At 57.7% G+C, this 12,208-nt stretch overlaps 1 protein-coding gene across 1 annotated transcript; it reads right to left on the reverse strand.

The window, feature by feature from the left end:
* Nucleotides 1-1,052: 1,052 nt before the first annotated feature.
* Nucleotides 1,053-11,719, reverse strand: SLC35F6 (solute carrier family 35 member F6). Its single transcript, XM_059843161.1, has 6 exons — nucleotides 11,585-11,719; nucleotides 7,944-8,016; nucleotides 6,153-6,336; nucleotides 5,830-6,042; nucleotides 2,682-2,792; nucleotides 1,053-2,577 (listed from the first exon to the last, which is right to left on the reverse strand). Exons 1-6 carry the CDS (start codon nucleotides 11,659-11,661, stop codon nucleotides 2,099-2,101), a joined length of 1,137 nt encoding a protein of 378 aa, XP_059699144.1. The 5' UTR covers nucleotides 11,662-11,719; the 3' UTR covers nucleotides 1,053-2,098.
* Between the last annotated feature and the right edge of the window lie 489 nt (nucleotides 11,720-12,208).

A 12,208-nucleotide genomic window follows, 5' to 3' on the forward strand; every position in this document is an offset into this window, starting at 1 on the left:
CACGGATCCCAGTGCCAGGGCCTGTCCCATCCCAGTGCCATGGACACGGATCCCAGTGCCAGGGCCTGTCCCATCCCAGTGCCATGGACACGGATCCCAGTGCCAGGGCCTGTCCCATCCCAGTGCCATGGACACGGATCCCAGTGCCAGGGCCTGTCCCCATCCCATGGACACTGATCCCAGTGCCAGAGCCTGTCCCAGTGCCATGGATCCCAGTGCCATGGCCTGTCCCAGTGCCATGGACATGGATCCCAGTGCCAGGGCCTGTCCCAGTGCCATGGATCCCAGTGCCATGGACACAGATCCCAGTGCCAGGGCCTGTCCCCATCCCCGTGCCATGGACACGGATCCCAGTGCCAGGGCCTGTCCCCATCCCATGGACACGGATCCCAGTGCCAGGGCCTGTCCCCATCCCATGGACACGGATCCCAGTGCCAGGGCCTGTCCCCATCCCATGGACACGGATCCCAGTGCCAGGGCCTGTCCCATCCTGTGGACACAGATCCCAATGCCAGGGCCAGTCCCAGTGCCATGGACACGGATCCCAGTGCCAGGGCCTGTCCCCATCCCATGGACACTGATCCCAGTGCCAGGGCCTGTCCCCATCCCATGGACACGGATCCCAGTGCCAGGGCCTGTCCCCATCCCATGGACACGGATCCCACTGCCAGGGCCTATCCCCATCCCAGTGCCATGGACACGGATCCCAGTGCCAGGGCCTGTCCCCATCCCAGTGCCATAGATTCTAGTGCCAGGGCCTGTCCCTGTGCCATGGATCGCACTGCCAGGGCCTGTCCCAGTGCCATGGATCCCGGTGCCAGGCCCTGTCCCCATCCCGTGGGACACCCAGGATCAGCCGGATCCCATCGGGATGGGATCTCCAGCCCCTCATGAGCCAGGGAAGAGCTTCCCTGCCAAGGGAACTGCCAGGTCCCGATCCCCCTGGAAGAGATCCTGGCGAATAAATCCTGCTGGGACATCCTTGGGGACAGTCCTTGTTATCTCCCAAATTCCCGAGAATTCCCAAATTCCTGCAGAATCTCCCCATGGAATGAGCGATGGGCAGAGGGGCTTTATTGGGAACGTGATGTGGCGAAGGGAGTGGATCCAGCCCAAATCCCATCCCAATCCCAAACCCATCCCAATCCCAATTCCAAACCCATCCCAATCTCAATTCCAAACCCATCCCAATCCTAATCCCAATCCAGTCCCAATTCCACCCCAATCCCCTGGGAATGGGGCAGAAGCTCCAGCAGAGCCAACTCTGGGTCTGTATCCCACCGGGAAGAGCCGGCACAGCCTCTCCACCCCTGGATGACATTCCCTGTGTGGACAATTCCCAATCCCAATCCCTGGGAACATTCCCAGAAGCAAATCCTGCTGGGACACCCTGGGGGACAGTCCCTGTCCAATGACATCCCTGAGAATTCCCAAATTTCCTCAGAATCCCCACCAGAGATCCCCACGGAATGGGCAGAGGGGCTTTATTGGGAACATGGGTTGGGAAGGGAGTGAATCCAGCCCCCAACTCATCCCAATCCCAATCCAGTCCCAATCCCACCCCAATCCCCTGGGAATGGGGCAGAAGCTCCAGGGGAGCTGACTCTGGGTCCGTATCCCACCGGGAAGAGCCGGCACAGCCTCTCCACTCCTGGCTGACATTCCCCTTGAGGACAATTCCCAGTCCCCAAGAACATTCCCAGAGGCAAATCCTGCTGGGACACCCTGGGGGACAGTCCCTGTCCAATGCCATCCCTGAGAATTCCCAAATTTCTGCAGGATCCCCACGGAGATCCCCATGAAATGGGCAGAGGGGCTTTATTGGGAACATGGGCTGGGGAATGGGAGGCTCCAGCCCCAATCCCATCCCAATTCCCTGGGAATGGGGCAGAAACTCCGGGAGAGCTGGCTGTGGCCCCAATCCCAATCCCAGTCCAGTCCCAATCCCCTGGGATGGGGCAGAAGCTCCAGCAGAGCCAACTCTGGGTCTGTATTCCACCGGGAAGAGCCAGCACAGCCTCTCCACCCTGGCTGACATTCCCTGCGAGGACAATTCCCAATCCCAATCCCCAGCACGCCAATCCCAAGGAACACCAGCTCATCCCTGGATGTTGCCACCATCACCGTCCCCTCCCAGCAGCGCTTCCCTCTCCCGGCCGTCGCTTCCGCCGTCCCCGTCATTCCCGGCGCTCCACGGCGGGCACAGCGCGCGGTGCAGGCCGTTGTAGAGCGCGGCTCCGGCCAGGAGCAGGGCGAATCCCGGGATTTGGAGGGCGTGGAAGCGCTCCCAGCGCAGCGCCAGGCTGAGCGCCCAGACCAGCAGCGTGCGCAGGCTGTCCAGCACCGTGCGCGTGGTCGCGCTCAGCTCCCGCGTCACGCTGATTCCCGCGAAGTTGAAGAAGGAGATGCTCCCGATGTTCCCCAGGAGCGCCACCAGGATCAGGGGATCCCGGCGGATCTGGCACCAGGCGTCCGCGGGATCCTCCAGCACGCCGCGAGGGTTCCCCGAGAGCCGCCCCGCCGGGATGAAGGACAGCGGCACCAGCAGCAGCGCCAGGATGGAGAAGCCGAAAAGACCTGCGGGGAATTCCCGGTTTTACCACGGATCGGCCCCAGCGTCGCCCCGGGAATTCCCGCTGGAGGGGATCGGGGGATCTCTGGGATCCGAGGGAACGGCGGACCTTCGGTGCCCACGGCGCGCAGCGGGTGGACGTCGTGGCTGAAGATGAATTTCTCCTCCAGCACCATCTGGATGGACACGATGGCCTGGGCCAGCAGGATCAGGAGGTCACCTGGGAAAAGAGGGAAAACCGGGATAACAACGGGGGAAACAGGGAAAAGAACGGGGGAAAGAACAGGGAAAACAGGGACAAGAAGAGGGAAAACAGGGATAACAACAGGGATAACAAAAGGGAAAAAACAACAGGGAAAAAACAACAGGGAAAACAACAGGGAAAACAGGGATAACAACAGGGAAAACAACAGGGAAAATCGGGATAACAATGGGGAAAACAGGAAAAACGACAGGGAAAACACCAGGGAAAACAGGGAAAAGGAAGAGAGGAGGAAAATGGGGGAAAAGTGACCCTCCCCCATTCCATGGAGTGATCCTGCCATTCCAAGGAGTGATTCCCCCCATTCCAAGGAGTGATTCCCCCCATTCCAAGGAGTGATTCCCCCCACTCCAAGGAGTGATTCCCCCCATTCCAAGGAGTGATTCTCCCCACTCCAAGAAGTGATTCCCCCCATTCCAAGGAGTGATTCCCCCCATTCCAAGGAGTGATTCCCCCCATTCCATGGAGTGATCCTGCCATTCCAAGGAGTGATTCCCCCCATTCCAAGGAGTGATTCCCTGCATTCCAAGGAGTGATTCCCCCCACTCCAAGGAGTGATTCCCCCCATTCCAATGAGTGATGAGCCCAGGGGCCAGCTGGAAATGTAATTAGGCTAATTGAAAAGCGCGGATCAGTCCAGGGGCTGGCTGGAAATTTAATTAAGATAGTGAAACACGGCATGTTTTAGTTAAGATCATAAATGAGTTAACGAGTTAATGAGTTAATGAGCTCAGTTGAGCAGGAATCACGGACTGTGGTTAAAGAGTAACCAAAAATATCAGGGAAAAGTAAAATTAGGAGCGACAGGGGACAGATGGAGCACGGTAAAAGGGCAGGGGCCATAAAAAAACTGGCCTTAAGAATAATCTAAGAGTTAGGACAGGCTTAGACCATGACCAGCAGGCCAAAAGGTCCGACTGGCCCGTGAGGAAGATGATTTTCTTCCTCCCCCTCCCTCATTTCAAAACCCCACCGACCCAATTAAGGCAGTAAAATTGCGCAGCCGTAATGAATATTCAGCTAATTATAATATGAGGTGGGTGGGTAATGAATATGTATGAGGTATGAATATGTAAAACCTTTCCGGATAAACAGAGAGAAGGAGTCTGCGACTCCCCGTGCACTCACGGCTTTGGGAAAATATCCCAATATTCCGCTCCTGCCCGTGCTGTGATAAACACCCTTCCTTCCAGCTTGAATTAGTTTGTCTGTGCTTCAGTGATCCCCCCATTCCGGGAATGATCCCCCAATTCCAAGGAGTGATTCCGTCATCCCAAGGAGTGATCCCCCATCCCAAGGAGTGACCCCACCATTCCAAAGAGCGATCTCAGAATTCCATGGAGTGATCCCCCATCCCAAGGAGTGATCCCCCATCTCAAGGAGAGATTCCCCCATTCCAGAGGTTTTCCTGCCATTCCATGGAGTGATCCCATCATTCCAGAGAGTGACACCCCCTCCATCCCAAGGAATGATCCCCCAATTCCAAGGAGTGATCCCACCATCCCAAGGAGTGATCCTGCCATTGCAAGGTGTGACCCCACCATTCCAAGGAGAGATTCCCCATTCCAAGAGGTTTTCCCACCATCCCAAGGAGTGATCCCACCATTCCAAGGAGTGACCCCCCCCCAATTCCAAGGAGTGACCCCCCCCCCCCAATTCCAAGGAGTGATCCCCCCATCCCAAGGAGTGATCCCCCCATTCCAAGAGGTCGTCCTGCCATCCCAAGGAGGGATCCCACCATCCCAAGGAGTGACCCCACCATTCCAAAGAGTGATCTCCAAATTCTATGGAGTCATCCCCCATCCCAAGGAGTGATCCCCCATCCCAAGGAGAGATTCCCCCATTCCAGAGGTTTTCCTGCCATTCCATGGAGTGATCCCATCATTCCAGGGAGTGACACCCCCTCCATCCCAAGCAATGATCCCCCAATTCCAAGGAGTGATCCCACCATCCCAAGGAGTGATCCTGCCATTGCAAGGTGTGACCCCACCATTCCAAGGAGAGATTCCCCATTCCAAGAGGTTTTCCCACCATCCCAAGGAGTGATCCCACCATTCCAAGGAGTGACCCCTCCCCCCCAATTCCAAGGAGTGATCCCCCGATCCCAAGGAGTGATCCCCCCATTCCAAGAGGTCTTCCTGCCATCCCAAGGAGGGATCCCGCCATCCCATGGAGTGAACCTGCCATTCCAAGGACCTTTCCCACTATCCCAAGGAATGACCCTACCATCCCAAGAAGTTTTCCCACCATCCCATGCAATGATCCTGCCATTCCAAGGAGTTACCCCCTCAGTTCCATGGAGTGACCTCGCCATTCCAAGAAGTTTTTCGGCCATCCCAAGGAGCAATCCCGCCATTCCAAGAAGTTTTCCCGCCATGCCATAGAGTGACCCCACCATCCCAAGGCCATCCTACTCCCTTGGCATTCCCAGGATACCCGTGATGAGATCGGCCAGCCCCTGTCCCACTGCCCCGGCATTCCCGTGATTCCCACGATGCCAGCCCGTGTCCCACTGCCCCGGCATTCCCATGATTTCCATGATGCCAGCTTGTGTCCCACTGCCCCGGCATTCCCAGGATACCCGTGATGCCAGCCTGTGTCCCACCGCCCCAGCATTCCCGTGATGCCAGCCCCTGTCCCACTGCCCTGGCATTCCCATGATTCCCATGATGCCAGCCCCTGTCCCACTGCCCTGGCATTCCCGTGATGCCAGCCCATGTCCCACCGCCCCAGCATTCCTGTGATGCCAGCCCATGTCCCACTGCCCCGGCATTCCCGTAATTCCCACAATACCAGCCCATGTCCCACCGCCCCGGCATTCCCGTGATGCCAGCCCCTGTCCCGCTGCCCGGCATTCCTGGGATGCCCGTGATGCCAGCCCGTGTCCCACCGCCCCAGCATTCCTGTGATGCCAGCCCCTGTCCCACTGCCCTGGCATTCCCGGGATTCTCATGATGCCAGCTCGTGTCCCACCGCCCCGGCATTCCCGGGATACCTGTGATGACATCGGCCAGCCCGTGCCCGGTGCCGCCGGTGCCGCGCAGATCCGCCAGTCCCACCAGTGCCAGCCCCAGGATGGTGAGCAGAATTCCCGACCAGTGGCTCCACTCCAGCCTCCGGCCCAGGAACGCCACGGAGAGGAGCCCAGTGAAGATGATGAGGGAGCCCCGGAGCATCTGGAAGCTGGAGGCGCTGGTCATGTTCAAAGCTGTGGGGAAATGGCGGGAAAAGCGCTCAGGGCCTGACGGAAACTTCCGGAAATTCCGCGGTTTGCGGGATTCCATGGCGGGAAAAGCGGGAATTGCGTGGCGGACTCACCCACGTACATGATGCTGGTGCCAGCCATGTCGCACAGGGCGGGGGGCAGGAACAGCAGGGGGTTGAAGGGTCGGGAAGGGGCCGGGATCGCGGCCGGATCCCGATCCGCGCGGCGCCGATCCCGCAGGAGCAGCAGGTAGAACACCGGGAGGCAGGAGAATTCCCCCAGGAACATCCCGGCGGCCTGAGGGACACAGGGAATGCGGGAATGAGGGGCTGGGGGGTGGGAAAGGGGCTCAGGGGTAGGAGTGGGGCGGGAAATGGGAATAATGGGGATCACCTGTAGGAATGGGGCTGGAAATGGGAATGGGGGGATCACCTGTAGGAATGGGGCTGGAAATGGGAATAATGGGGTTCACCTGCAGGAATGGGGCTGGAAATGGGAATAATGGGGATCACCTGTAGGATTGGGGTTGGAAATGGGAAAAGGGGGATCACCTGTAGGAATGGGGCTGGAAATGGGAATAATGGGGTTCACCTGTAGGATTGGGGCTGGAAATGGGAATTATGGGGGGATCACCTGCAGGAATGGGGCTAGAAATGGGAATAATGGGGATCACCTGTAGGAATGGGGCTGGAAATGGGAATGGGGGGATCACCTGTAGGAATGGGGCTGGAAATGGGAATAATGGGGTTCACCTGCAGGACTGGGGCTGGAAATGGGAATAATGGGGATCATCTGTAGGATTGGGGTTGGAAATGGGAAAAGGGGGATCACCTGTAGGAATGGGGCTGGAAATGGGAATAATGGGGTTCACCTGTAGGATTGGGGCTGGAAATGGGAATTATGGGGGGATCACCTGCAGGAATGGGGCTAGAAATGGGAATAATGGGGATCACCTGTAGGAATGGGGCTGGAAATGGGAATAATGGGGATCACCTGTAGGATTGGGGTTGGAAATGGGAAAAGGGGGATCACCTGCAGGAATGGGGCTGGATATGGGGATCATGGGGTTCACCTGTAGGAATGGGGCTGGAAATGGGAATAATGGGGATCATCTGTAGGATTGGGGTTGGAAATGGGAAAAGGGGGATCACCTGTAGGAATGGGGCTGGAAATGGGAATAATGGGGATCACCTGTAGGAATGGGGTTGGAAATGGGAATAATGGGGGGATCACCTGTAGGAATAGGGTTGGAAATGGGAATAATGGAGTTCGAGTGTAGGAATGGGGGCTGGAAATGGGAATAATGGGGTTCACTTGTAGGAATGGGGCTGGAAATGGGAATAATGGGGTTCACTTGTAGGAATGGGGCTGGAAATGGGAATAACGCGGGGATCACCTGTAGGAATGGGGCTGGAAATGGGAAAAGGGGGATCACCTGCAGGAATGGGGCTGGAAGCTGGAATAATGGAGATCACCTGTAGGAATGGGGCTGGAAATGTGAATAATGGGAATCACCTGTAGGAATGGGGCTGGAAATGGGAATCATGGGGTTCATGTGTAGGAATGGGGCTGGAAATGGGAAAAAGGGATCAGTGCTAGGAAAGGGGAATAATGGGGCTGGAAGCTGGAATGGGATTGTCACTTACAGGAATGGGTTTGGAAGCAGGAAATGGGGCTGGAAGCTGGAATGGGGCTGGGATTGGGAATGGGGCTGGGATTGGGAATGGGGCTGGGATCGGGAATCTCACCTGCAGGAAGGGGCGTTGGGGTCGGGAATGGGACTGGGATTGGGAATCTCACCTGCAGGAAGGGGCGTTGGGGTCGGGAATGGGGCTGGGATCTGGAATGGGGCTGGGATTGGGAATCTCACCTGCAGGAATGGGTATTGGGATCGGGAATCTCACCTGCAGGAAGGGGTGCTGGAATTTGTGCTCCTCCGTCCCATCGCAGCCAGGAGCGCTGAAGTTGTCGGCCCACCTGGGAGGGGTCAGGGCAGGGATTGGGATCGGGATCATCCCGAAATCCCGGAACTCAGGGCCGTGCCCTGGGACAGCAGCGCCCCCAGGTGACACCTCCGGGGCCGGGATGTCCCCAGGGAAGGTGACACCGCTGGGGCTGTCCCGGCCTGAGCAACCCTGGCTGGGATCCCGGGATTGAGTGACAGCCGGGAATGGGACACCGGGAACGGGAAATGGACACCGGGAACGGGAAAGGGACACCGGGAACGGGACACCCCATGTCCCAAAACTCCAGATCCTGAGTGACAGCCAGAAACGGGATACCGGGATTGGGACAGCCCCTGTCCCAACAATCTGGATCTGGGATCCAAGGATTGAGTGACAGCCAGAAATAGGACACCAGGAATGGGACACCGGGAACAGGACACCGGGAACAGGACATCGGGATTGGGACACTGGGATTGGGACACCGGGAATGAGACACCCCTTGTCCCAAAACTCTGGATCCTGAGGGACACCGGGATTAGGACACCAGGAACAGGACACCGGGAACGGGACACCGGGAACAGGACACTGGGAATGGGACACCGGGATTGGGACACTGGGAATGAGACACCCCTTGTCCCAAAACTCTGGATCCTGAGGGACACTGGGAATGGGACACCAGGAATAGGACACCGGGAACAGGACACTGGGAACGGGACACCGGGATTGGGACACTGGGATTGGGACACCGGGAATGAGACACCCCTTGTCCCAAAACTCTGGATCCTGAGGGACACCGGGATTAGGACACCAGGAACAGGACACCGGGAACAGGACACTGGGAATGGGACACCGGGATTGGGACACTGGAATGAGACACCCCTTGTCCCAAAACTCTGGATCCTGAGGGACACTGGGAATGGGACACCAGGAACAGGACACCGGGAATGGACACTGGGATTGGGACACCGGGAACGGGACACTGGAAAAAGGACATCCCATGTCCCAAAACTCTGGATCCTGAGGGACACCAAGAATGGGACACCTCCATCCCAAAATCTGGATCTGAGACCCCGGGATTGAGTGACAGCTGGAAATGGGACACCGGGAATGGAACAGCCCCTGACCCAACAATCTGGATCTGGGATCCAGGGATTGAGTGACAGCCAGAAACGGGACACCAGGAATGGGACACCAGGAACAGGACACTGGGAACGGGACACCGGGATTGGGACACCAGGAATGAGACACCCCTTGTCCCAAAACTCTGGATCCTGAGGGACACTGGGGATAGGACACCAGGAACAGGACACCGGGATTAGGACACTGGGATTGGGACACTGGGAACAGGACACTGGAAAAAGGACATCCCATGTCCCAAAACTCTGGATCCTGAGGGACACCAAGAACGGGACACCTCCATCCCAAAAATCTGGATCTGGGACCCCGGGATTGAGTGACAGCTGGGAATGGGACACTGGGATTGGGATGGGACATAAACTTTAAGGAATTCCGAGATTTTAGAGGATTAAGATTTTAGTTCGAGATAAGCTTGATTTGAGTTAATTAAAACACATGGGTAGGCCTTGATGAAGTTAAGAGCTAATCATTAACTAATAATTAATTGATTGCCAGCACAATGTTTGGAGATCTGGTGAAGAATACAGAAACTGATAAATGGCTTCGGGAACATTAAGGCAATTGTAGGAACACAAAACAAACTCCTCTGTTCTGAACCCAGCTGAGGGCGGGGGTGGGAGTCCCACCAAGGGTTAATTTGTCACATTGGCACTGGGGAGGCAGAAAGGTCAGAAGGAGGAAAACTTGAGGAAAACTTGAGGAAAACTTGATTTACTTCCTCATTTCGGGACCCCTCCCCACGAAAGGGGAACAGGGAACAAACTGCGCATGCTCAATGGCTTTCGAGCTAATTACCAAAGCTGTGAATATTTGCATTTCGGGCAATCAGTACCTGTCCAGATAAAAGGGCTCTGGGATCACCTGGAAATGGCCGCGGGTATTTGGGAGCCATCCCATAATAAACACACACTTTGTAACTCGGAACTGTTACAGAGTTTTTGTCCCTCACAGCTGGATATCGGTACTGGATCGAGATCCAGATTTTTTAATAAATCCAGGACACCGGGAATGGGACACTCCCCATGGCCCAAAAATCCGGATCTGGGACCCTGGAATTATTGAGGGACACCGGGAATGGGACACCGGGAATGGGACGCCAGGATTGGGACGCTCCCCATGTCCCAAAACTCCGGATCTGACATCCTGGAATTACTGAGGGACACTGGGAACAACTGGGACACCAGGACTGGGACACTCCCCATGTCCCAAAAATTCCGGATCTGAGATCCTGGAATTATTGAGGGACACTGGGAACAATTGGGACATCAGGACTGGGACACTCCCCATGTCCCAAAAACTGCGGATCTGAGATCCTGGAACTGAGGGACACCGGGAACGGGACACCGGGAATGGGACACTCCCCATGTCCCAAAAAATCCGGATGTGGGATCCTGGAATTATTGAGGGACACCGGGAACGACTGGGACACTCCCCATGTCCCAAAAACTGCAGATCTGAGATCCTGGAATTGAGGGACACCAGGAACGATTGGGACATTCCCCATGTCCCAAAAATCCGGGTCCTGAGGGACACCGGCAACGATTGGGACACTCCCCATGTCCCAAAAACTGCGGATCTGAGATCCTGGAATTGAGGGACACCAGGAACGATTGGGACATTCCCCATGTCCCAAAAATCCGGGTCCTGAGGGACACCAGATCCATAAAATCGCTGGATCCCAGGCTGGGACACCCCAGCCCCAATCTGGGGTAAATTCCCCTTTTTTTGGGGTGCTCCAACCACCCTCTGGCCAAAGCAGGACCCTCTGGATGCGGATTTCCCATTCCACAGACCCCAAATGTCCCCCAGGCTCCCCCAAATCCAACCGGGAATGTCCCCGGACCCCCCACGGGACCCCTCCCTCCCATCCCGGTTTTCCGCCAATCCCGGGAGATTCGGGGCTGACTCATTCCCGGGGTGTCGCAAGAGGCTTTTTTGGGACCCCACGTGTCCCCTCCGCCTCAGTTTCCCCTTCCGGGGCTGGGATCGTCCGGGATCCGCTGGGATCGGCCCGGATCGGCTGGAATCGGCCGGGAGCCGCTGGGATCGGCCGGGATCCGCTGGGATCCCCGCGGGATGAGCCGGCCTGGCAGGTCCGCCCTGCCCGGGCAGATTTTGGGATCGGCGCGGGTTGGGAATGACGTCACCGCAGCGCTTCCCGGGATTTTGGGGTGCGGGAGGAGCCGCACGGGCACCCGGGGGGGGGGGGGGGGCTCCACCCCAAAATGGGCTGGAGGAGCCCAAATTTCCTCCTCCGACCCCAAAAGGAGCAGGATCCCCCCAAAAGGATCCCCCCGCTTTGGGGTGGGGACACCGAGGTGACCCCAAACCCCCGGGGGGGGCAGGGAGGGGTCCCCAAGGCCACTCACGGGGACACAACCGCGACACCGGGGGGGGGCGGGGCGGGGCCCGGGGGGTTCGGGGGATTTTGGGGGGATTTTGGGGGATTTTGGGGGACTCACTTGGCCGCCAGGGTGTTGATGGAGCCGGTGAGGAGCATGAGCGCGGCCAGGCCCAGCTGGTACCGGGACCACGCCATGGCCCCCCCCGGCACCGCCGTCCGCGGGGACACGCCCCCGGACACGCCCACAGCGAGGGACACGCCCACCGAGCACGCCCCGTCAGCAAATTGTGGGACACGCCCATTAGCCACGCCCCCAATGGGAAACCCCGCCCCTGATATAGCTGGTCACGCCCATAGAGCGACAGGAGGGGGTGTGCAAAACCACGCCTCTAGATTTGCATAGCCACGCCCCCCCCCAGCGGGGCTGCCGATCCCGGGAATTCTGCCCCGTATTCTGTCCCGGGAATTCTGTCCCAGGGATTTTGTTCTGAGGATTCTGTCCCGGGAATTCAGTCCTGGGAATTCTGTCCAGGGGATTTTGTTCTGGGAATTGTGCCCCGGGGATTCTGTCCTGGTATTTATGTCTTGGGGATTCTGTCTCCGGGATTTTGTCCCGGGAATTCTGCCCTCTGAATTCTGTCTCAGGAATTCTTTCCCGGGAATTCTGTCCCCGGGATTCTGTCCCGGTGCCGCCGCCCCCTTGTCGCGTGTCCCCTGCGTGTCCCCACCCCGCGCCCCCGGC

The sequence above is a fragment of the Haemorhous mexicanus genome, chromosome 3 (genome assembly GCF_027477595.1).
Source record: "Haemorhous mexicanus isolate bHaeMex1 chromosome 3, bHaeMex1.pri, whole genome shotgun sequence".
NCBI classification, from domain to species: Eukaryota; Metazoa; Chordata; class Aves; order Passeriformes; family Fringillidae; genus Haemorhous; species Haemorhous mexicanus.

Excerpts from the sequence above, each read along its gene's own strand:
- SLC35F6 (XM_059843161.1), bottom strand. The coding sequence starts at position 11,661 with ATGGCGTGGTCCCGGTACCAGCTGGGCCTGGCCGCGCTCATGCTCCTC. Across the intron at positions 8,017-11,584 it reads ATCAACACCCTGGCGGCCAA|GTGGGCCGACAACTTCAGCG; the intron begins GTGAGTCCCCCA and ends GACCCCTCCCAG. Across the intron at positions 6,337-7,943 it reads TCCAGCACCCCTTCCTGCAG|GCCGCCGGGATGTTCCTGGG; the intron begins GTGAGATTCCCG and ends TGTGTCCCTCAG.